The 27031-nt window shown below is 38.3% G+C and overlaps 1 protein-coding gene across 5 annotated transcripts in view; it reads right to left on the reverse strand.

Annotated features, from left to right (window-relative positions):
* Positions 1-27031, reverse strand: part of LNX2 (ligand of numb-protein X 2) — an 82115-nt gene that overhangs the window by 24285 nt on the left and 30799 nt on the right. For 2 of the 5 annotated variants that reach the window (XM_044249510.1, XM_044249506.1), the window contains exon 2: positions 11130-11645. In XM_044249510.1, the coding sequence (XP_044105445.1) occupies positions 11130-11539 (410 nt within the window). In that variant the 5' untranslated portion in view covers positions 11540-11645. The other 3 variants (XM_044249507.1, XM_044249508.1, XM_044249509.1) reach the window with 3 other exon arrangements.

Consider the following 27031-nt stretch of genomic DNA (forward strand, 5'->3'; position numbering starts at 1 on the left):
TCTTGAAAAAGATTGCTATGGAATTTCTTTATTCAGCTTTTTCTCATTCCCGGTTTCCTCATCACTTTATTAAGAAAGAGGACAAATGATTTTCCTTCTGCATTGTTGTGCCGCACTCCAGGAAATGTTCCTGCAAGGACCTGACAAGTAACTTGGAAAATTGTATCACTGAGATAAATGATTTTTGTTAAGTAAGTAGATTTCATGAGAAATGCATTTTAAAACTATTTCATTCAATAAAAAAATGGTGACAAAAAACGGTTCATAAAAAAATACTTGAGACTAAAAATATAGGGAAAGATTCAATTCCCCAAATGCATATCACACACTGGTATCCATATGCATAACAGCCAGTCTTCGATGGGGAAACAGACTAGGAACAGGAAGTGGGAAGGAAACATAAGCAGAATGTGCACAGCTGGGAAAGAGCCTAGCTAACAACTACAAAATCCTATAAACTAAGTAACTGTAAAGCCCCTCTTATCTTATCCAAGAATAAATTTAAAACTGGAAACCTGAAGTTGTTAGAGAGGTAAAGAACCATACAGGTATACTTACATCCCAATGAGACAGCAAATTGCTAAGAGGGACTAAATACAGGTATTTCATGCGATATCACAGAGAAATATGGAAGAACGCATTCACCCAGCACTCAGGAAGGTTACAGAGGACTGCGCACACCCACCTTTAAACAGATGGGGAGCTGCGCACACAGAGATGGAACAACTAGCCAGGAGGAGACGATGAGAGAAAGACTTCAAACTACACAAGGTGGGCAAGAGTGTCAACAAAGAAAAAATGACCAGTAGTGCAAATGCCATGAAAGAGGCCAATGAGATAAGACCCAAAAAGCATTACTTTGCTTTGGCAGTTAAAAGGTCATGGTAACCTCAGAGAGAACATCTTCGGTGATGAGGGCAGAAGCCCAGACTACGGTACAAGCATTTCTGTTCACACCGTGTATGCCTTCTATTAAAAACTGCACACTAAAACTTACTGGGCTTGAGGGGAAATGAGGATTGGGACAGACCATTCACAACCTGGGCATCTAGGGCATGGCTGCAATGGGTACGGGCTTTCTATTTGAAAATGTTCTAAAAATCCAATTGTGATGATGCCTGCAGAATTCAGGGAGTATCCTCAATAACACTGACTTGCACATCTTAAAAACAGATGAGTTGTATGGTAGGCAAAATATACCTCAAAAGAACTATTTTAAAAGACAGTTAGGGAATGAGTAAATCAGAGCAGGCATGGAAAAAAGCTCTTGGCCACAGACAGCTCAAAGCCATGGTTCCTCCAGTCTGTAAACATTTGGAACTAAAAGAGAAAGGAAGACTCATTTGTTGAGTGTCTAATCTGTGCCAGTCACCGTGGAAAGACCTCTACATACCACATTTCACTGAATCCTCACAAGCACTCTGTTATCCCTATTTTACAGATGGGAAACTTGACACTTAACTAAGGCAACGTCCCACAGCTATTAAGTTGCAAAGTCAAAATCCAAACAAACTCAGAGCTGATGCCAAAGACATCTGCTCTTTCCACTACATCATGCTAAATTCATTCATTTTTTTTTTCTTTAAGATTATTTATTTGAGAGAGAGAGAGAGCAAAGAGAGAGCAGGGGAGGGGCAGACAGAGTGGGGCAGAGACAGAGGGAAAGAGAATCTTTAGCAGACTTCTGTGCTGAGTGTGAAGCCCGATGAGGGGCTGATCCCAGGACCCTGAGATCTGGACCTGAGCTGAAACCAAGAGGTGAAAACTTAATTGACTGAGGCAACCAGGTGTGCCTTACCTAAATTCATTCTTATGGAGTTCTTTTTCTAGGGCAAAGTGAATTTGTTCCACAAAGTGGTGTCCAGAAGCACCATCAGAGAATATGAGAAAGTTCTTAGTGAAAATTAAAAAGCAAACAAAAATCACAAACAACAAAATCAATGCATCTTATTAAATGGAGCATTTAACAACAACCCACAAACCACAGCTGGCATTGGGGTATAACTTGGATCATTCAAGCAGGTAGGTCAATGTAGCAGGAGGCTAGTACAGGAAATATTAACAATGAGTTGAACCAGGGTAGCTGGTAATCACTGGAAGGCTGGTGGCAGGGGGCGCAGAGCTCCCGTGTCTGGTTGTGAGCGGGCACTGAAACCACATTGCCGTCAACAAGACTTTGAAAATTACCCTATTTCCAGTCTTGAAGGGTGCCATACTATGGCCCACCAGGCATAAAAAACAGTCAATTACTCATAGTTTCAGGACTCTGACAGTGGTGATGGTTTTGGTTCTGCAAATGCACTTTTAATTAAGAAGCCTAGAACACTACCAGAGGAGTTAAAACGAGAAACATCAAAAGCTAAACTGAAGAGTCTCCAGAACAAAGACATTCCACTATAAGAGAAACCCCTAGAAAAGGATGGCATTGGATGAAAAGCTCTGCTGGGGAGACTTAAGAGTCAAGCTGGCTTTACCAGTGAAGCAACTTGAATTGTCACCATGGGACGCAGAGGAAGCTCAAGATAAAAGCAAAGGAAAATGGGGCAACAGTGAACAGAACAATGACTAAGTCTCCCCACAGCTCCAACTGCTGCGTAGCCCGTGATTATTTAGATCTGGGTAAGATTCTGGAGGAAGGGGGTTTTCATGGTGTTTCAGGGACAAGAAAAGCAGCAGTGCACGCTGCAATACAAAAGAGGAAGACCCACAGCGGCGGTAGTGCAGATGGCTCTGATCTAGACTCTGCATCCGGTGAAGAATCTGAGGGTGATTCTGATTTTAATGAGAGTGAAAACATGATGTAGATTTCCCTATGAGAAAAAGTGAAGTTAAAGACATTAAAAAGAAGTGACCATAAAATCCGCAATTGGGAAAAACAAAAACAAAGAAACAAAAACAAAAAAAAAGTGAAGAAACCGAAATTCAAGTGTAGTACTTGGAAGGCCTGTAGGAAACCATTACAATACTCAGTGTGTCAGCAGGAAGCAGAAAACCCAGGTGGGTCCCACCAGCAGTGTGCAGCAGTGTCCTGGGTCCCACCCAGGAGCCCAGGGACAGGAATATCTGCTAAGACTCCAGATCAGTCCCCACCTGGGCTTGTCCAGATTAGCACGAGTTAAACCTTTGCATCAAAATGCAGCCATGAACTGTGTGGTATTAAAAAAGGTTCCATTCAGAGGATCAGTTTTACAAGTGTTGATACTTGTGTGTTTCTATTTACGGAGGGTATCTAAAATAAAGGAATCCTTTAACATCATAGAAATGATCTCTGCCCATTCTGTGATAATGTTCTCTGAAGCTATTCAAGACTTCAATAAGAGATTTGCTTAAAAGAATTATCTCGGAATATCATTTCCTTCTGAAGAACATATTCTACTTTTCTTACGTATGATAAGTCATTGTCATTACGTGGTTGTCAGTTTGACATGGAAGAAGTACACATTACATGCTGTTCTTTTCTAGTAACACAAAGCTCCTTTCTAGCCTTGTCTAATTTATGGCATCTTAACTTGAACTGTTTAGAGTTTATCTGGCAAAAGGAAACATTCCTATTTTTTTTCCAGGGGACACTTCTGAAATCTTACTTAAGCTACATTGCCAATTTTGTTGCAAAGGTGTTTCATATTTTAGCCAAACATTTTTAAAAAAGATTTTATTTATTTATTTGACAGACGGAGATCAAGTAGGCAGAGAAGCAGGCAGAGAGAGAGGAGGAAGCAGGCTCCCCACTGAGCAGAAAGCCCTATGCGGGGCTTGATCCCAGGACCCTGGGATCATGACCTGAGCCGAAGGCAGAGGCTTTAACCCACTGAGCCACCCAGGCGCCCCGCCAAACATTTTTATAGAAAGAATTCAGAATTATTTTACATATTAAGATGGTTGCTGTAAATGGCCTATGCCTCCTACTTAGAAGTAGAGGTTTATTGTATAACAAATAGAAGGTAGTGACATTTTATAAAGATCTCATTGTCAAAATCTTTTTAAAAGTGAAAAGGTTTTGATTCACTCTTTTTCTGGATTCTACCGTATCCACGTCTGTTTCATGATTAAATGAATGCCTTGGGGGAAAAAAAGAATACAAATAGAAAAGAAATGCATGTAACATTTAATTAGATGGGAGTAGGCATGTATTGACACAATGTGGGCAGAAAGGGAGCTCTGAGACAGGGGGCTGCCCCTTAAAAAGGACACTGTGACTTGCCATAGGCTGAGGGCTATACTGCCCTATGGAGGTATCTCTGTATACTGGAGTGTCTTTTAACTTTCTTAAATAAAGCCAGAAGGCTCGTACAGCAAGCAGAGCCAAATTATCCTTTCCTCCTGAAGGTTATGCTCGTATTCCCACTATTCTGGTTCTCTTCAGGAAGAAAATTACATTGAACTAACTTGATTTAAGATATAGTAGTGTCAGATTAAAAGATTTCACTCATAGGGGATTTAAGAAACAAAACATAGGGGAACATAGGGAAAGGGAAAAAAAAGGAGATGAAACAGAGGAGACTTAACGACAGAGAACAAACTGAGGGTTGACGGAGAGAGGTGAGTGGGGGGTTGGTTAAATGGGTGATGAGGGTTAAGGAGGGCATTTGCTGTGTTGAGTGCTGGATGTTATATGTAAGTGATGAATCACTAAATTGTACTCTGAAACCAATTATTACACTACATGTTAACTAATTAGAAATTAAATAAAAAAATAAATAAGTGGTGGGTACTAAAAGGGCACTTCTGATAAGCACAGGGTGTTGTACTGAAGTGCCAAATCACTATATGGTACACCTGAAATTAAAGTTACACTATATGTTAACTAACTAGAATTCCAATAAAAATGCACAAAAATAGAAAAAAAAAAAGAATGTCGAAAAGCCTCTTTTCCATAAAGGAATGAGAACTCTGGCAAAAATCATCAGAACCAACTCTTTCTGAGCTCTGGAAATTAGTCAAAGTTCTGTAGCAACCTGGAGTGCATTTATTCAAAGAAAATGATGGAATCTCTATGTTCAGAGACCTTATTAAAAATGTCTAGCATTCAGTACAAAATTAAGACACATGCAAAGAAACAAGGAAGTATGGCCCATATATAGGAAAAAAATAGCAGAAACCTTATCCCTGTAGAAGCCTAGACATGGATCTTAGTAGACAATGACTTACATCAGGTATTACAAATATGTTCAAAGAACAGACAAAATCATTTCTAAAGGAAATTCCTAAAGGAAAACATATGAATGATGTCTCGCCAAATAAAAATGTCAATAAAAAAATATAAGTTATAGTAAAGAACCAAATAGAAATCCTGGAGTTTAAAAGTATAATAAATAAAATGAATTCACAACACATTTGAATAGGCAGAAGAAAGAATCCATAAACTCAAAGATATGTCAATTGAGATTACCCAGTCTCAGGAACAAAACGAAAAACAATGAGGATTTAAAAAAAAAAAAAAAAAAGGATACACTCTCAAGGACCTCTGAGATACTAACAAGAGTATTAATATATGGAGAATTGGAATCCCACAAAAATGGCATATGTCATTTTTGAGAGAGAAGAGGGCAGAAAGAATATTTGAAGACATAACCAAAATCTTGCTGAATTTGATGAATCTTGAAAGCAGCAGAGAAAAATACCTCATATCACATACATCTGAACCTCAGTAAGACTGACAACTGATTTCTCTTCAGAAACCATGGATGCTAGGAGGCTGTGGTAAACACAAAGTGCTAAACAAACACTGTCCAAGAAGCCTATAACCAGAAAAAACATCCTTCAAAAACAGGAGAAATGAGGGGCGCCTGAGTGGCTCAGTGGGTTAAAGCCTCTGCCTACGGCTCGGGTCATGATCTCAGAGTCCTGGGATCGAGTCCCGCATCAGGCTCTCTGCTCGGCGGTGAGCCCGCTTCCCCCTCCCTCTCTCTCTCTCTCTCTCTCTACTTGTGATCTCTGTCAAATAGATAAATAAAATCTTTAAAAAAAAAAAAAAAAGGAGAAATGAAGACATTCCCAGATGAAAAGTTTGCTGCTATCAGACCTGCCCTACAAAAAAACACCAAAGGAAGTCTTTCAGGCTGCTATGGAAGGTACTTAGTACCTCATATCCACATGAAGAAATGAGCACTGGTAAGGGTAACTACACAAACATAAAAGCATAAAAGTAGTTTTGGGGAGCGCCTGGGTGGCTCAGTTGTTAAGTGGCTGCCTTCAGGCTCAGGTCATGATCTCAGGGTCCCAAGATCCAGCCCCATATGTGGCTGCTCAGCGGGAAGCCTGCTTCTCCCTCTTCCACTCCCCCTGCTTGTGTTTCCTCTCTCACTGTCTCTGTCAAATAAATAAATAAAATCTTGAAAAAAAAGTAGTTTTGGTTTCATGACTCCTTTTTTATTTTATCTGATTTAAAAGACAACTGCAAAAAGAAATAATTATATTGTTTTGATGGGTATAAAATGTATAAAGATGTAATTTATATAACAACAACAGCACAAAAAATGGGGAAGAAACAAGCTATCTATGAGCTAAGTTTCTGTACTCTAGGGATATTAAGTTTGTATTAATCTAAACTAGACTGTTATAAATTAAGATGTTAATTATAATCCCAGGGCTACCACCAAGAAAACAATTAAAAATATATATGTAAACAGAAATGATGAAGGAATTAAAAGGGAATACTAGAAAATACATAAAAATACAAAAGAAGGAAGTAATGGAAGAACAGAGAAACAAAAAAATGACAGAATAGCAAAATGGCAGACATAAATCCTGCCTGATCAGTAATATAAATGAATAAAATAAATTTATAAATATAAATAATATAATAAATATATTTAAATATAAATTAAATACTCCACTGAAAAGTTAATGATTGGCAGAATGCATGAAAAAAATAAAAGATCCAACTGTAAGTGTGTCTACAACAGACACATACATAGACACATATAGGTCAAAAATAAAAGAAGAAAAAAAGGTATACCATGCAAATAATAACCTAAAGACAGCTGAGTAGGTATACTAATTTTAGACAAAAGAGACTTTAAGACAAAAAGTTGTTTCTAGGGGTGCCTGGGTGGCTCAGTGGGCTAAGCCTCTGCCTTTGGCTCAGGTCATGATATCAGGGTCCTGGGATTGAGCCCTGCATCAGGTTTTCTGCTCAGCAGGGAGCCTGCTTTCCCCTCTCCTGCTCTGCCTGCCTCCCTGCCTACTTGTAATGTCTCTGTCTGCCAAATAAATAAACAACAACAACAACAAAAAAAACTGTTTCTACCGACCAACATTTTACAGTGATGAAAATGTTCAATCTATCAAGAAGATATAACAATTATAAATGTAACTAACAAAAGACATGCAAAGTCCATAAAGGAAAAAATGACAGAATTAAAGGAAAAATAAAGAATTCAACAATAATAGTTTAGAATTTCAATGCCACACCTGCAATAATGGATTGAACCCTTATGGCCAGATAAGAACAGGGAAAGAAGAACAGGGAAAGACTTTAAGAACACTATGAATCAACCAGACCCAAAGGGACATCTATAGAACACTCCACCCATCAAGAGCATAAAACACATTCTTCCTCAGTAAACATGGAGCATTTTCCAGGGTAGACCATGTGCTAGGTCATTAAAAAAAAAAAAAGCCTTAATTAAATTTAAAGGACTGAATTATACATAGCATGTTCTCTAATCACGATTAATTAAAAATGGATCAAAGACCATAAACGTCTTAGAAGAAAACAGGTATAAATCTTTGTGACCTTGGATTAGGCATTGATTTCTTGGCCATGACACCAAAAGCATAAGCAAACAAAGAAAACACAGAGAAACTGGACTTCATAAGATTAAACCCATCTGTCCTTCAAAGAGCCTAGGAAAGTGAAAGGACAATCAACAGAACAAAAGAAAGCATTTGCAAATGATATATTTAATAAGGTTCTAGTATCCAAATATATACAGGATGCTTACAACTTAAAAAAAAAAAACCCATTATGAAAATCAACTACTGATGCTGAGCATTTATTTACATGTTTATTGGCCATTTAAATAATCTTCTTTGGAGGAATATCTATTCAAATTTTTCACCCATTTAAAATTGTGGATTACTTGCTTTTTCATTGAGTTGTAAAAATTCTTTATATATTCTGGATACTCATACTCTCAAATGATTTGCAAATATATATATATATATATATATATATATATATATATCTGCTTTTTACATTCTACATGAGAAAAGAATGCTGGCAAGAATGTTTGAACACAAACATGAACCAAAGGCAGATGCTTAACCAACTGAGCCACCCAGGCGCCCCTGAAATTCTATGAGTTGATAAGAAACTTCTCAATTTCTTTCAAATGAGTGAGACTGTGTGCAGAGATGCCACAGTCAGAAAAATCATATTCTGTGACTCATGGTATCACTTGGTTGCCTGTCTGGGTTGGTTGGAAAACATGGCTGCAAATGTTTGGCCTCCTCCCATCACAAAGTGAAGCCCAGGTCTCCTGTCCCACTGAATCTGAGTGGACTGCTTCAAACAGAGTGACAGCACAAGGGGTAATATGTGCCTTCAAGATTAGTTCATACAAAGCCATCTAGCTTCTGCCACACTGAATGCCACATAAAAACTTTAAATACCCTGAGGCTGCCATGCTGGAAAGGCCACCTGTAGCCTTTCCTAGCTGAGCCAGCACCTCTGGTTTTCTCCACCGGGGTGCCCGACGTGTGAATGAAGAAACCATCTTGGAAGTAGATTCTCTAGTTTCCAAATGTTTTGGTCCTTGGCTTTCAGTTCTTCCCTGCTGTGGCCCAGATTACACATAACAGGGACAAGTCATCCCTGCTGTGCCCTGTCTGAATTCCTGACTCACAGAATCCATGAGCAGAATCAAATGCTTGTTTTGTGTCACTACATTTGGGGTGGCTAGGTTCTCAGCAACCGATACTAGAACATAGATTAACCATTTAAATGAAGAAATGTTAGCTGAATGTCAGTTTTTAGCAAAGGGATTCAAAGACTAGTAAAGACAATTCACAAGCCAGCATTAGATTCTAATTTGTGTTCCACTTGCAGAGACTACTTAACATCAACATTTTTAACTGAAAACTAGAGAAAGGTCAGGCTTTTCCACCCATGTCTACTCCAATGAGATAGAAAAATTACACTTTGTAATTTGCCTTTTTATTTTTCATAGTCAATAATCATTCTTGGCTGTTTATATCAAGCCAGTCACTCACATTTTCAAATCATTCACCTTTTTCAATGTATCATTCACTATATAGGCCTGAGAAGCTTTGGAAATGACTAAACGAGTAGCTCAAATATTAACAAGCTTACTTGGAAAATGCAACTTGCAACTGGACATGAATGCTTAACCTTTACCAATCTGCAAATGAAAGGACAGTGTGCTGTTCCCAAGTTTTTACATCACCAAGATAAACTGCTTGATCCAAAATACTAATGATAAGTCAATTACACATTAAATTCTTATAGGCATATTAGTTAAGTGAATATTCCTAAAAATTCATGCAATGTTTACCTCACTGCTCTCAAAATAATTGGTAACTGAACTGAGACTTTGTTCAGTTCTTGTAACATCCTCTAACTGATATTCGTAAAAGAGTTAAAGAAAACCATTCCCTAAAAGGAATAGTCCAACTGAGAGAAATAAGGGAAGCTCAAGATATTTCTCAACCTCGGTAAGCAGAACCTACCCCGAATACCACATTCAAAAGTCTGGTGTCGATTTGTACAAGGTCTCTGCTGTCGTGCTCAGATCCTACACCTGCTGGTGACTGAGGACACAAGGAAACCTAAGGCCATAAGCACTTTCACAAGTCTCTGTATCTACCCTACACTTTTTCTTAGCTCTTACTAGATAATACAGCTTAGATCTAAACAATTTTTCTATAAATCTTCATGTTTCTGACACGGTAAAAACATCTTGTTCTTTCTCATATATCTTAACTATTTCTAATGAGTATCCTCATTTTATAACACTGATATTTAGGAATATATATATATATATACACACATGTCTACAGGAAACTTACTACCACGTAGTCGTAAGGAACATGATTGGACCTGTGGTCAAGTCAGCACAGTATATCAGAATTATAAATAAGAGTATTAGAAGTTTAGGCCTAACTATACCATAAACTAGCTCTAAATCTTTGTGATTCAGTTTCCTGATTTCTAAAAGGAGGGGATGAAGTTAGATAATCTCCATCAATTCTATGATACCCCATATAGTGTACTGTGACTTTTTCACAGCAATCCTAGCTTTCTATCGCGCAAGTGGCTGAACTCTGAAATCCAGAAATCAATACATTTATTTCTGTCATATTATGGGATTCTTCATACATAAGGCATAGAGATATATTTTAACCTTTCCTAAGGGTATAAATAATTCTAAAATCCAAGTCTTTCACTAATGTCAAATTATGAAACTCACTAATTGGCTCAATAAATTACTTAAGCTTTTAAGAAAAAGCTTTATTAGAATCAAAATCCCCATTGAATGCTTTAAATTTTCCAACCCCTAGCTCTTATTCAGTCTAGTCCTTGAACACAGATTTCTTATAAGATCCTAGCAAATAAAATAATGTACCCTCATTTCCATGTTGCAACCAAATTACTGTTTGTGCTGTCTGCATAATATCCCATGGAGTTGATGTACTATGGTAGTTTTAACCCTTCCCTACTGTTAATTAGATCAACTCCGATTTCTTGAACTATGCACAATGCTGCAGTGAACACATCTTTATACATAATTTTTCCTTCATTTGGATTATTTCCTTAGGATAATAAGCTACATCAAAGGATACTCACATTCACTTTTTGAAACAAACTGCTAAACTGCCTTGGAAAAAAGTCTATCACTACACCCTGCTGCCCACATGAATGTAATCTCTTCATGTTATACCAGCAAAAATATTAGTAGGTACTTCTTCACTGTAGTTTCTGTATCTATGTTTTTGATAAATTGTCATGTAAAAATGTTGTTCCACAGAACTTATTTGTGTGTCTCTTGTATCTGATTTGTCCATTTACTTACTGATGTCTTGGTACTCTTCAGGAAGTTTTGGTTGGACCAACCTTTTTATAAACCCTAGACTTGACTTCTCTTCCCTTTATATTTTGTGCTTACCTGTTTTTGAGATGTGCCTCCAGATCACAGCGTTGCATGACATCTTGGCACACTGAAGAAAATGGACATAACACTAATAATTTGTCCAGAAGCTTATGAACTAGAATACTGGACTTCTTACACAACTTAAAGTGGAGTCTTTTCCGGTCCAGTGGACAAAAGTCCTTCTCCTGTAAGAAGTTTCTGAGGCACTTGCAGCAGAACGTGTGTCCACAGGGGGTGTCTAGTGGCTGCAACAGAGGCTGAAGGCAAATATGGCAGACCAGGTCGTCATCTACTTCATTCTGGTAATTGTATAAATGGTTCTCTCTTGTCCAGTGCTGCTGGCCACATTCAAAACACAGAGGGTTGAAGGAGGAGGAGGAGGAGGTCTGCTCCACAGACACCATCTCATCACTTGTTGTTCCCATTTTGAATCAACCGAAGCAGTTTCTGTATCTTCACACGTTAGACTTTCACTTCACGTATGGTTTCCTTTGATGAGCAATGATGTATCTGACTAAAATCAAGGTTTTTCTAGATAAACAAAACAAACCACAACTGTAATTAGCATCAGTCAAGAGGGGCTAAAAGTCATCGATATCATATTACTTAGTTAACTTCTTTTTTAGGTTAAAAAATAAAATAAAATTTAGATCAAGTGAAAAATTAGTCATAAAATCCTAACAAATTAATTAATTTGCTAGCTGGTTAAGCTTGCAAAGCTTAACTTGCTACAACTTGGCTACAACATTGCCAAGTTCTTGGTGAAAGAAGAACTTGTGATTAAAAGCAAAGATGCTGCATATGGTGTGACATAAGAGAATCAATCCGTTTTACAGACTGAAATCCTCCAACACTTCGCTGCTCAACGGTAGTTTTTAGAGCCAATTAATCTACATAGCATGCTAATAATGCAATTTGAGGTATATTATGCAATACACTTGCATCTGTCATCCCAATCATGGTTCTTTGCTTCTCATTTTATGCATTTACATTGCCATACCAAAGACTGTGTCTTTGAAATGTTGCCTCAAGGATAATTCAGTGTCTATTTAAAAAAATGACCTTCGCCCTGTACTATGTTTGGAAAAAATGGATTTCAAAATATGTATGATTTAAATATTCTCTATGTAGCCCAGATTATAGAAAGATAAACTACATAGCATATATAGATAACATCTGTGCAAACTCTGTAAAGTGCAGTACTACTTTATAGCATTAGGGAAAAAGCCCACTGTCATTCAATTAAATTGGTACAATGTGTTATAAATTATAATTCCACCTCGTATTATTCAACACTTTGATCTGTTCTTGCTTACTCAAAACAGCAGTTTCTGTGTGCGTGTGTGTCTGTCTCCTGTCCGACTACAGAAGGCCCTCAAAGCAGCACCCCCCGCCCCCAGGTCAGTGCACCTCTAGCAAGGAATGCTGCGCTCAGGTTCCCCAGCAGCACCAGGGCTTAAAAATCAACTCCAGAGGCAGCAGCTGTCTATAGTCACCCTTCAGTAAATATTTACAGTCTCTAGTATGACTCTACATTGAATAAGGAGACAGGAGAGGTAGGGAGAGGACAATTAAGAAAACCCAATATTTAAAATTCAGCGTACTCCATGAAAGCCCTGCACAGGAGGCTGTTATGTGAATACAGAGAAAGTTGAAGAGAACTCGTCATCTAACTCAAGTTTGGCTTTATAGTCGGAAATACTTTCTTTTTTTTTTTTTTTAAAGATTTTATTTATTTATTTGACAGAGAGAAATCACAAGTAGATGGAGAGGCAGGCAGAGAGAGAGAGAGGGAAGCGGGCTCCCTGCTGAGCAGAGAGCCTGATGCGGGGCTCGATCCCAGGACCCTGGGATCATGACCTGAGCCAAAGGCAGCGGCTTAACCCACTGAGCCACCCAGGCGCTTTATAGTCGGAAATACTTTTAAAAGGGGAAAAGCACGCACTGCTGTGTTGTGTGACAGGGCGTCAGCCAGATGGAACCAGACAAGGGCCCCTCTGTGGAGCCTCAAGGGCTTCAGAGCACCTGGCAGCAGGTCAAAATATCCGAGGCACAAAACCTTCAGGCTGCGGGAATCATCAAACCGGGGCCTGCCAGCCACAAGAGCGGAAGGGGCAGACACCAAGTCATTGCTCCCAACGGATGTTTCAATGAGAAAATTCTCTTCCCATCACACATCCATATTTATCACTTTGTTTATCCAGAGTATTTATTAGAAAAACAATATTAACATTTTAACAAAGTTAACAAGAGGTGCCATGACTTGTGAGCAGGTGGCCAGGATTCAAATGGGATGGCTGACCTTCGAGACACTGTTTTGAAAAATGACTTAATAAAATAACAAGAGCAGCCTGTGATCTAAACTCCTATTGTACCAACATTAAGAGAGCAAATGTAACTCACAAGCTTTGTTCTTTACCCTCTGGGCATCATAACTTTTCAGACTTCAGTGCAAGGCATGTGAGATTAAGGAGAGAAACAGCATTTATCCCAGACAAAGTATTTTAATACAGAATGTCTACAGACTCTAATTCCAGTCAGCAAGAAAACTCACATATCCTTTGCTCTTCTTTCTTTGTGATAGTGTTTATTCTAATTTTTCTTTTCCTCAAGAAAACATACTGCAATTCAAGCCTCCCACATAATGACTAAGAAAGCATTTCTCTTGACTATTATGTTTTAGCTATTTTTTAAATCTCTAAATAACTTTGAGTTCTTTATCACAAAATCTTTTCATGAGGAAAAATAACATGTTCCCAGTTAAAATACCAAATAACAACTGCATTATCTTCCACCCCCGAGATACCTCTGTTACCATGACACAAACATGAAGTGAAAAATCACACTGTGTAGCTCACTAGCACGTGCTCGTGCGTACTGACTGAAGAGCTGCCAGGCTGTGCAGCGCAAGTACCGAAGAACACATACTCTGGAGGAAGTCTGGGAGGGTTCGAACCTTCGCTCTGCCACTGAAGGAGTTCTGTGACCTTTCTAAATGTCTCTGTTTCCTCCTCGTGTGTAAAATGTAAAATGGGGGTAACCACGGTGCCTATTTCAAAGGGTTGACATAAAGAAAAAACATATTAAATAATAAATGAGAGTATATAATAGTGCCTAGCACATCGTAGGTGCTGTGTAAGTATTAGCTATTATTATCATTATTAAAGATAAACAGAAGTTCAGACAGATGTTATGATTTGTGAAATGCCAAACAACTTATAATTACTTGGTAAGAGATAAGGGTGATAAATCTAGTTCTTTCTTGCTTCAAAATAACCCAAGAGCAAATTAAGTAATTATAAGAAAGAGGAGAGGTATTTCATGAAGCCTTGGTTGTATGAATTTTGTAAGGACTAAGGGCAGCCTGATCCTGTCTTTCCAACCCCTAATCCCTTCCCTCTACTCCCAACCCAGGCAGATTCTGTCATTCCTTCTTAGTGTGCAAGTCTAATTGCAACACCTAATACTACTTCTCACACTAAACTGAGCTCCTTAAGAGCTGGACCTCCCACAGAAGAGCAGTTCAGTGAATGCTGCGTGGCCACAGAGATGACAATTTACTTGTGCGCTCTTAACTACATTTAGGTGGCCATAAGTACATCTATGGTTATAGGAGGATATGCCCATGTTTAGATATAATTTTGAGTTCAGATAGTCTATGAGCACAATCTGAAATATCAAAATGCAAATTAAGCAAGTCCTAAATATTTGTCATAATATAAAGATATGTATACATATGTATGATATGTATCTTCACGAACTACATTGTATGTTTAGCTAATATCCCAAGAAGAGTAAAGAGATGGAAGTTATTAAGTTGGCTAAGAATATAACAACACATTTTATTATTATTATTATTATTTTAAAGATTTTATTTATTCACATGAGAGAAAAAGAGAAAGCGAAAGAGAAGCAGGCTAGCAAGCAACATAGCAGGAGCAGAGGCAGAGGGAGAAGGAAGGGCAGACTCTGTGCTGAGCAGGAAGCCCTCCGCAGGGCTGGATCCCAGGACCAGAGATCATGACCTGAGCCCAAGGCAGATGCTTAATCATCTGAGCCACCCAGGTGCCTCTTACAATATATTTTAAATAATATCTTGAAAAATCTCCAGTACACTGGAAAGGAAGTAAGAAGACATTGTTTCCTACCTAACTCTAGTTAGGAATAAGAGGCTTGCCCCTCCTGGTTTATGAGACAAGAACACCCTGGTGCATCAGAGACTCTCAGGAAGAGCTATGGTTTTTCATAGTTAATTTGTAAACTCCAAAACTACATGTTATTCAGATCATTTCTCTTGAGGTTATTTTTTTTTTTTTTAAGATTTATTTATTTACTTGAGAGAGAGCATGCATGAGAGAGAGAAAGCAGGGGGAGGGTGAGAGGGAGAGAGAGTTCCTATTTAAACTCTACTTACTCTGTAGAACCTACCAGCCCCACTGAGTGTGGAGCCTGACTACAGGCTCAATCTCAGCCCCTGAGATCACGACCTGAGCCAAAATCAAGTCAGATGCTTAACCAACTGTGCCATCCAGGTGCCTCTGTCCATTATTTTTAATTCAGAAAGAAAGAGTCCTCACTGTCCTTAACTTTGGAGATACAGCCCAGAAAAAAAGAGGCCATGAGCTAAAGATTCCCACCAAAATACGGTTAGATGGGAAATCCCTAGGGCTCCTTTGACTCATCAAGTTCAAGCGTCTCGGGCTACTCTCTCCTCAAGTGTCCTCCTGGCAGATTCCTTCTCAAACTCTACTTGCTCTGCAGAACCCACCAGCCCCACTCCTACTCCTGAGTACATCTCCCTTCCCTCTTGCCCTTGCTGCTCTTACACATACCTTCATTTCAACAATTACTACATTTGCCTTCTTGCTAATCTGTCTTCTCAGCTCTTTGAGGGTGAAGATAGCATCTTCTTTATTGTCTGTATTCACCATTCTTGGCACATATTACACACTAAAAATTTTTTTGTTCTCAGGCTCATACTTGGGTCTGAAATGTTAAGAGTGCTGAAATGAAAGAAAAAAAAAGAAATAAAATGAAAATGAAAAAAAAGTGAAAAAATATCACTTTATAAACATATAGGAGAAGACCTTGCAATTTATGGCACTGCCAAGCAGTCGATATACTGGACCCTGCTCTATCATTACAAAGAATAAGATATAACTTCTTTTAGTCATCAAAAGTCTGAGAATTTTGAATTTTTTTTTTAACCTGATATCAATACAAGAAAACTCTCTTACTGTCTATGTGACACATCAGCTTTGATAATGCCTTTGTATAAAGCAATGGGTGTCAAACTTTTACACCTAAGGATCCCTGTATCCACTTGGGATAACTGTGACAGTTCCTTAAAAAACTAGCATGCTACTACCATACAATTCAGCTACTGTGCTCCTGGATATTTATTCCAGAGAAGTGAAAGTCTCACATATATCTACAGCTTTATTTGCAATGGCCCCAAACTAGAAATTACCCAGACAACCTTTAGTGGGTGAGTGGGTAAACAAACCAGGGAACATCTGTACTGTAAAATAGTACTCAGCAATAAAAAAGAATGAATTATTGCTGCACACAACCTGGACGAATCTCCAGAGAATTATGCTGAGTGAAAAAAGCCAATCCTAAAAGGCTCCTTACTACACTATGCCATTTAGAGAACGTTTCTGAAGTGACAATGGGATTGTTAAATATTCATTTGTTAATAAAACAATAAACCCATTACACAGCAGGATTTTTATGAAAAAGTTTTTTATGGGAAAAAAATAACATTTCTTTTTCCATAATAAGAAATATAGTGAGAAGAGAGGCCATTGTTTTATATCTTTACAAACCTGGAGCCTCAAATCTGTACGTTTTCAATCTGTGGTGAGGTCACATGTATCCTCTGGAAACAAATCTGGGCACTCATGAGAGAATGACAGTGAGAGGCAGATAACGTCTTAGCATTAGTGGGAAAACAGTGTTGACCTTGCGGACCCAACAGAAGAGAATAAGGGACCCTGGGTCATACTTTGAGGATAGCTGGTACACAGCACTAAAGGTATCTGATATGCTTTTTTCACAAGAAGTACCAGTTAATAACTAACACTACTGTTAAAAAAGAGACTGAAAAAGGTCAAATGCTGAGATGAGCCTGCACTGGAGGAGTCGGGCTTTCCTGGAATAAAGCTCTCTCCACAGAGTTTTTTTCCTTCTGGAAGATGCATGTCTGGATATTTAGCTGTATAGAAATACTTAGCATGCTAGATGACAGTCTTAAATGGATTTTTTTTTTTTTAAGATTTTATTTATTTGACAGAGAGAGAGCGCGAGCACACAAGCAAGGGGAGCAGGAGCGGGAGAAGCACATAGCCTGATACGGGGCTAGATCCTACAACCGTGGGATCATGACCTGAGCTGAAGGCAGATACTTAACCTACTGAGGTACCCAGGCGCCCCAAATAAATTCTATTCTTAATCAAAACGTACTTCCTATTGCATGTCACTAAGAAAACTACAAAAGAGCAGTTTTCAACAATTCCACACATACACTTCTCTCATTTTTCTACATAAAACTGTAATTCAGCACACTTCAATATTTGTCTATCCCTCCTCATGATGTTGAAAAGCCATTTTGAAATTCTCAAGATACTACTTGTAGTAACATGTACCCTATTTAATAATCTAGAAAATTAGTAAGCTAAGCAAAAAATGCTAGAAGCAATGAAACTTAGGCTCTAAGCTCTATGCCAGCTGGGTAACTAGGTCACAATGCAATTAATTCTTTCATTCACCAAATGTTTATCCAATGTCTACTATGTGCTAGTATATCATATATATTCTGATGCCTTGGCTTCCTGTGTATAAACTATCAGCTTTGTCTAGATTCTAACTGATCTCTCGCTCGCGCTCTCTCTCTCTCTCACACACACACATACATACATGAAGTTAAATGTAGCTCTAAAACTCTTATGATTCTGTCTTTTTATATCTAATAAAATGCTCAGTGATATGTCATATTTACCTGTCAGTCCCAAAATTTGTTATTGTTTTCGATAACTTCAAGATCTTAAATTTCTACGAAGTGGAGGTTAAACTGTGGTGAGCAGAGAAGTAACGAATCTGAAATGTCCTTCTACCACTACGTCTTCCAATTTTGAACCAATATGCTATGAGGAAAAACTATTTTAAATGCAAAAAGATAAAGGCCAAAACCAAACTGAATTACCTCCCCAAGTCTTATAGGTTCAGATAGTGATACTAAAGCTGTATTTTAAAAATCATACTGTATTATGTTACCTTAATTTAAAAATAGAATTGATATAAAACTATTTTGAAAAAGAAACATACCATATGGAATGTTAAACATGTCTAGACAGTTAAGTATCCAGACAAAACTCTGCCAATAATTAAAGACCATCTCTGGAAAGAACTTTATTCCAGGAAAGACAGGTTCCGGCAGCACGTGGGCTCTTCCCAGCAGCAATCCTTACCAGCCAGCTAAGCTGGGGCAATTTCTATCATCGTAGAGAGTGTCACAAATTCCAAAGTATTGCACATACCTAGAAGATGCAGGGTGAATGGCGGGAGGGAACTACAGCTTTCATTGGTTCGGTTTTACTGGGGATGTTTACCAGCTGGCTATTATTTAAATGCTTCTTTCTATTACACTCAAAGGCAAGGACTCTCATCTTAATAAATTAAATTATGTTTCTTCTAAAGGATGAAAACATTCTTTAACTTCTTGCACAGGACATACAGAAAACATTTGTTTCCAAGTGACTGTTAAGTTCTTAATTTTAAGGTCTTTTCAAAAATCTCGAATTTCAATGATTACAATTCCTAACTCTCAATTACCCATGGGAGTGAAAAGCATCAAAAGAGCCCCTGGAGTTAAGAGTTCGTAGAGTTTGAGACCTGGGTTCAAAATCTGGCCCTGCCCCTATTTCACTAACAATGCGATATCGTGATGTGCACAGCGCTTAAACGTCTATAAATCTCAATTTCCTTGTGTGTAAAGTAACAATGGTTTCTTGCTTATATACAGGATTACTGTGAAGCTAAAAACATTACATGGCTGGAAAGAAAAAGAAAGTAAGACAGGGAAAGCAGTACGCGGAGAAGGGAAGCTTTTTAAGTAAGTAAGGTGATCAGAAAAAGGCTCATTATCAAGGGACACTTCACTTAAAACCAAAAAGTGACTAGAAAGCCACACAGGTACCTGGTATAAAAATGTCTGTTCCAGACAAGTGCAATAATAAGTATAAAGGCCCGGAGGAGGGAATGTGCCTGGTGTGTTCACTGAACAGTGAAGAGGCCAGGGTGGAAGAAATGAACAAAGCAGAGAGAAGAAAACAGGTCAGAGCGGTAACTGGGGCTACCTAAATCTTGCAGGGCTTACAGAACTCTGGCTTTTTTTACTCTGAGTAAGTACCTTAGCAGGATCACTGTGGGCTGTTGTGCTGAGAACACGGTGAAGGGGCCAAAGCTACAAGCACTGAGGAACCTACTGAAATAGTCTAAGTGAGAGAGGCGGTTGAAAGAACCAGGTGGACATGTCTGAGCTCAAGAGAGAAGTCTCAGTTCTGGATGTATTTTGAAGACAGACCAATATGATCTGCTGATGATCAAAATGTGTGCATGGGCTGATGGTGGGGGGAAAAAGTCCTGGATGATCCCAAGGTTTTTGGTCTAAACTGGAAAAACAGAATTAACATAACTGAGATGCAGAAGTGTATCAGAGAGGAGGTTACATGGCTCGGCTCAAGCATGGACATCTTAAGGTTGAAATGACCATCAGATCTCCAAGTAGAGACCCTGAGCAGGCAGCTAACTATACAAGCCCAGCTCAAGGGAGAGGACTGAGCAGGTCATATAAATTTAGGAAGCATCAGTGTGTAGAAAGGAAAAGCGTATAGACTGGAAAAGATCACCAAAGGAGAGTGGATGAGTAAGCAGAAGAGAGGCCAGGGGACTGAGCCTTGAGAGAGTCCAACATTATAAAATCTGTGAGATAAGAAGGGACCAAGCTGAGGCGGAGTGGACACTGGGGTAGGAACAAAATTAGGAGGACACTGAGCAGAAACCAAATAAAGTGTTTCAAGGAAGTGGGAAGAACTGACTGTGTTAAATCCTGCAGGCAAGTAAAATAAGATTAAGACTGAGAAATAAGCCTTGGATTTAGCAACATGAAATTCGCCAGTGACCTTGATACAGAGTTTTGGTGGAATGAGAGCAAAAGCTTCCTGGAAGAGTTCAAGAGAGAATTGGAAGACGGGAATTAGAGCACAGACAATTCTTTTGAGAAATCATGCCATATGGGAAAGGGGGAAATCTTGAATTCCGGGAGGAATTGAAACTATCAGAGGTCATAGCACTCCCCCCAACCCCTTTAACAAAATGACTCTTTTCAACCACACATGTGCAAGTTTATTTTATTTATATACATCCTTAATTCCTTCTTGCAACGGATCTCTCAATTCCCCGTCTGAAACCGAATTCCCCATCCCTCTCTCCCTGGACTTGGGCTGTCTCATACCTTTTGGCAGCCTATGTCATGTTTCTTATCTTTCTTCAACCTCTCTTTTCCCTCCACATAAAGCTCATGTCTTGACAGCTTTAAAATGAGAACAGGGGTGCCTGGGTGGCTTTGTGGGTTAAAGCCTCTGCCTTCAGCTCAGGTTGTGATCCCTGGGTCCTGGGATGGAGTCCTGCAACAGGCTCTCTGCTCAGCCAGAAGCCTGCTTCCTCCTCTCTCTCTGTCTGCCTCTCTGCCTACTTGTGATCTCTCACTCTCTGTGTCAAATAAATAAATAAAATCTTTAAAAAAATAATAAAAATAAAAATGAAAGCAAAGACTGGTCTACACTTATTACCCTTTCTCCCGCCTTCCTTTCACCTCCAGTATATCTGAAATGTAAGACCACAATCAGTGCGAACTTCAATTCTTTACCCAAAGGGCTTCCATCTCCATCAGCCTGAGACTGGTTTTGTTGTGGCCAGAAGTGTCTAACTGCCAAATCTCATGATCACTTCTCAGTTCCAGCTTCTTGCTTTACTTCCCTGCCATTCACTAACTGCCCTCTGAAATGGTGAATAAAATTTTGATTCCTACCAGAAATGTGTAAGCATGCTAAGTTCTCCCAAACTGCTCTAATTGAGGTTATTTTTATTCTTTTTAATATTTATAAATCTGACCATTTAAAATACAAGTATAATATCTAATTTTTCCTTTAGTTGCACCTCTTTGACTAACTTTCTATGATTATTATACTTATTTCTCTTCTGAGCACCTCTATATCGCTGGCTCACTTCTATTTCTATTAAATTATAGTGTTTTTCTTGACAAGAGGTTAACGTATTAGTTATAAAACCTCTTTGGCTGATTAAAAGAAAGACTTTGATTATAATTTGCTCTTTGGCTGATTAAAAAAAAGTCTTTGATTATAATTTTCCCCTAGGCATCCTATATGCCTGCATGTCCATTGACATAAAAAAGTTGTCCATTTTCATGTAGTTAAATACATTCATTTGTTCCTTTAAAAATTCTTCCACTATTCTAGTCCTCCATAACAAGATGATAAAGATTGCTGTATTTTCTTTATTTGATAGTTTTTAATAAAATGATTATCACATTGTTCTGGTCAGTATGTAATATGAGTACAGATCTACCTTTACTTTTCTCCCAACAGTTATTAGATAACTGTCCCAGTTCCCATATATGTGACTCACACTTACATTCAAAAACCATGTCATTATTTCCTTCTAAGTGATCCTATTATAGCACTTCCTAATGGTACTTCTAGACTCCCAGCACCCTATAACTAGAACCAGAGAAGCCTGTTTCTTTCCCACTCTCTGCCTCATTTTCCACACCCAGTCACCAAGTTCCCACCGATCCCCCACCCCCGGAACACGCTGCTTGTGTGTCCTCCACCCTCCATCCATCCCACCACTGCGACCAAATTAGACCGCAGTTACGTGTTGCACCTGTTCTTCTAGCCACCACCCAAAAGGGTTTTCAGGCATGTCCTCCTCTCCTAGCTACCCTTTACAACACTAGGATTCCCCCAAACAGTGATATTATTTTCTTCACATTCTTCTGCAGCCCCCAGTTGCTTCTACAAAAGGAAAGCCAAGTTCTCCAACCTGGCACTTAAACCTTCCAGATCTGGCTCCTCTAGTTTTATTTCCTGACAAAATTTTACACATTCTACCCTTTGGCTACGCTAAAGTACTTACAACTTTCTGACCTCAGCATGCTAGTCCCTCTGTTTGGAATTTCCTATCCTGCCTTGTTGATCTGCAGATCCCCTCCTCCATTTAATAGTCAGCTCAAGGGAACCCTCTGCTACAGAGCTGGTTCTCATCCACCCAAACAAAATCACTCACTCTGTCCCTTGAGCCACCATTTTATTATTTCATTATGCCTTCACTGCTGTCGTGAGCTCTCACTTACTTAGACGTATCGTCCCTGCTGGACATCCCTTAAAAGCCAGGTAGCATGTCTTACATTATGCATAGGCCTAGCACCTTGTAGCGTGCCTGACACAGCACGTGGTTAATAACAATCTCAAGACTGAAAGAGAAAATGAACAAATGAGTCCTTTGCTTTCACTTGCCTCGCCAAATCTGGATTCTAGCACTGGAATTTTCCCATCGCCTCTGTTCTAAATCAGGCTCCTGTTACTTCTTGATTGCCTCTTGTTTCTCGTTTCACCTCCCCATGACAAAAGATGATCTCATGACAAACGACTATGATTCTATCATTTCCCCTTAATGGGAAAAAAAAAAAATCTGTTAATAGAAGATAGGCCAGGTATCTTAACAGGATATATCTGACTCTTATTCCCACCTCTAAGGTTCCAAACCCCGGGTTCTAGCCAGATGCTTCTTCAAACCACCTCTGAACATAGACCTCATACCACTCTGTTTCCAGGGATTGCTGGTTCGTCACTCTTCTTGGATAATATCTTCCTGAGTCTCTTCTTCCTTTTTCTCCCTTACTTCCTCCTCTTCTCACCGATGCTATTCCTCTGCACCCCAGCATCACACTCCCCTTATGCTTCCCACCAATTTCCTAGACTTCTTCCCTATTCCATACTTACCTCCTTAAATAGAAAATAAAGATTAATTATGATATATATCCATGATTCTTCCACCTAAAGCATTACAACTGAGTCAATTTGGTAGTTTTTCTGCCACCTCCCTTAATGTTTGTCACCTGTTTCTCTCTCTGACAAAGATCCCACAGAGAGAGAGAGAGAGCTTATAGTTTGTTGCTGCTAATCCGCTCTAGGCTGGGCATTCACATACCCAAACTTATTAGGAACTTGGAGCCAGGAGCGGGGCTTGGTGAGGCTTGGGAAAAAAAAAAAAAATCACAAGGTATATGGCTTCCGTGAAGGAAATTGGACACAAATGGTTATAGTGCTCGCCAGTCTTTTTCATGCCTGGTATTTCACCATTCACCATTCTTCCTAAAGAATGAATTCTAGAGGTGCCTGGGTGGCTCAATCATTAAGCGGCTGCCTTAAGATCAGGTCCATGACCCTAGGGTCCTGGGATGGAGCCCGCATCAGACTCCCTGCTCCCACTCCCTCTCCCTCTGCCCCTGCTTGTATTCCCTCTCTCACTGTCTCTGTGAAATAAATAAATAAAATTTAAAAAAAAAAAAAAAGAATGAATTCTAAATTAGAGTCCTCAATGGAGTAAAAAAAAGTACAATAGGTCAGGGAATCTAGCTGTTCTCAAGAGTGACCCAGCACAATTAAGTTACCAGACCTGCATTATACCTTTGCCAATGTGAAACCTCAAGAATGGTTAATTGCCCCTTCACCCTCTTCCCCTCCCGCTCGTGTTCGCTTTCTCTAATAAATAAATAAAATCTTTAAAGAAAAAAAAGAAGAAGAATGGTTGGTTCCAGTGAACTAAATCCTTTTATCCAAATGCGGAAGTGGCTTACTCATAAACCAAAATGTCATCTTAAGACATCAAGTGAAATGTAACTGCCAAGCAGATCAGGTGTAAGGGAGCAGATTTGCACTTGCTTGGTGAGCCTCTCACTCTGGACTTTATATGTATGTACATATATCTTATCTGGAATACATATATATGTCGATCCCTTCGGTGGTCACCACGATGGCATCACAATGCATCTCCTCAGCTTACCTTCATTTTACACTTTACACATTAACAGGTTTTACTTAGAAATTTGACTTATGAGGGGTGCCTGTGTGGCACAGTTGGTTAAGCGTTAGAATCTTGGTTTCAGCTCAGGTTGTGATCTCAGGGTCCAGTGGGGCTCTGTGCTCATCAGGAAGTCTGCTTGAGACTCTCCCTCCCTCTCCCTCTGTCCTTCCCCCCACTCACACTCAGTCCCTCTCTCACATAAATAAATCTTTAAAAAAAACCTACTTACCTATGAGATTTAAACTAAAATCTGAGATTTTAACTGAGATTTTAATCTGAGATTTAAAACAGATTTAAACTAAACTAAACTTACCTATGAGATGTACCATTTTCAACTATAATCTAGGGAGAGAAATTATGAAATGAAAAAAAGAATCGAGTCATACTACAGAATAGGGTTACTTCTGGAACACTGTTTTGTAGAATACCTATTCTTAAATATGGGATGTTCAGATTCCTTTTCAATTTCTCAAAGACTGACAGTTCTAGAATGTGTTTTTAAATACTGCAATTTTCTGTTCTGTTAGAGCCTCTAACTTAAGATAAATATTATGAGAAGCTTTTGAAAAGTGGCAATAATTACTACTAGGTATTTCAATGGTTTTATTATTAATATTAAAAGACAATCAATTTAAGAAACAAGAAATTTCACAATTCTTATTGGTTTCTATATCTTAGTCCTAAATAATACCTCCACAAAAATCTAATGGTTTTGTTGAAAAAAAAACCAAAAGAAAAACCTTAAACTTAGAATTATATACATAGAATTCTAAATTTTACAGATATAATTCTAAATTTTAAAGTTTTTTTTCAAAAAAAGGAATATTTTCACTTCAAAAAATATATATACACACATACATATAATATGCCACTATTTGACATAGTCATTTTCTACTCCAACATTTTATATTGTCATTTCTTTCCTCAAGTTTATTTATTAAGAGTGGACTTACAATTTTCTACTTTAAAATATCTGTTGCTTAGCAGTCCAGTATGAGAACTTATCCTGTTTCTAGAAGCCATGTGATTGAATCTGAAATCATCTATGAACTATGCCATATACACATATATAAATCTTAACACTTTCAGAAAAGAAAACCATAATTAGGATAGATGTTCAGCATAAGCTAATACAAAATAAAAAAGCAGAACAATAATTTTTCCACAATTATGGAGGCTTATTATCATTTCTCTTGATGTACTAAATATATTCGGAGGTCATTATAACACCTTAGAATGTTTCCTCACTTTTAAGAATGCCTATAGTGGGGCGCCAGGGTGGCTCAGTGGTTTAAAGCCTCTACCTTTGGCTCAGGTCATGGTCTCAGGGTCCTGGGATGGAGCCCCACATTGGGCTCTCTCCTCAGCAGGGAACCTGCTTCCTCCTCTCTCTCTCCCTGCCTGTCTGACTACTTGTAATCTCTATCAAATAAATAAATAAAATCTTTAAAAAAAAAAAAAACAAAAACAGAATGCCTATAGTGTCTGGACCAGTAGGAAACAGAGCTTAGGGAATGTGAAAAATATCCTTAATTCCTAGGATTTTTGCTTACATACAGAAATTTAAAAATATTTCCTTTTTATTTAAATGAATTCACATAAACAATTAAGCAATTATAAGATAGTTATCAATTACCTTATACTTACAACATTTCTTGTATGTGCATATGGTATAAAGAACTCAGTAACATATGCTTATTAACCTTCTGAATGATGAACGTGTCTTTCTAACTATATTTCTGCAACGGTTGGAGAAGTACAATAATACACACAAAAAGTGCTGTGTTGCAATGTACGTATTATGTATGTGGGGAAGTGAAACGTATGATACGTAAAATATTATTTAATTATAAAACAACTTATAGTCAGGCTTAGTAAAATTACATTAAGGATATGTATACTATTTTTAATGTAGATGAAATACTATTAACTACTCAAATATTAGCAATATTAGCTGTAGTATGCTTAATAATTGAAAACGGCAGTTAGATGAGTCAGTCTTTATACTACATAATTTACAAATGCCCCACACTTCTAATACCAAATTTCAGAGTTAAAGGAGGAATGAAAAAGATATTACTGAGTATATTAAATTCTGATAGAAGAGGAGTTAATATAAGTTAATTACTGATTTTAAAAATATTTTCCCCCAAACACTAGTATCTTCTAACTACCATCTGCCCAGGCAATTGCCTTTCATTTTTGGCAGGGGTTGGTGGTGGGGGAGACTAAGTATGTTTATCATTTAAAAAAAATTCACTTAAAATTTTTTAAGCCATATATTATACTAACTTATATCAGTAAATTATAAATCATTGGCCAGCTGGTCAAATAAAAAGTAGTTACATTAGATTAATATATGTGTTCTTTAACTTAAAACCTAACATACAGAACATTAAAAGCAGTACTAACTGTGACGGGGATCACAGGTGACTACTTTCTTCTTACGTTTACCTGTGTTTTCTAAAATGGCCATGAGCAACTTGTATAATAAAAATCAAGTTCAGGGGCGCCTGGGTGGCTCTGTGGGTTTAAGTTTCTGCCTTCGGCTCAGGTCATGATCCCCGGGTCCTGGAATCGAGCCCCGAGTCGGGCTCTCTGCTCAGCAGGGAGCCTGCTTCCTCCTCTCTCTCTGCCTGCCTCTCTGCCTGCTTGTGATCTCTGTCTGTCAAATAAATAAATAAAATCTTAAAAAAAAATCAAGTTCATTTGTTAATTTAAGAAGTAATACATACTCTCCAAATTAACAA

This window comes from Neovison vison, chromosome 5, assembly GCF_020171115.1.
Source record: "Neovison vison isolate M4711 chromosome 5, ASM_NN_V1, whole genome shotgun sequence".
Classification (NCBI taxonomy): Eukaryota; Metazoa; Chordata; class Mammalia; order Carnivora; family Mustelidae; genus Neogale; species Neogale vison.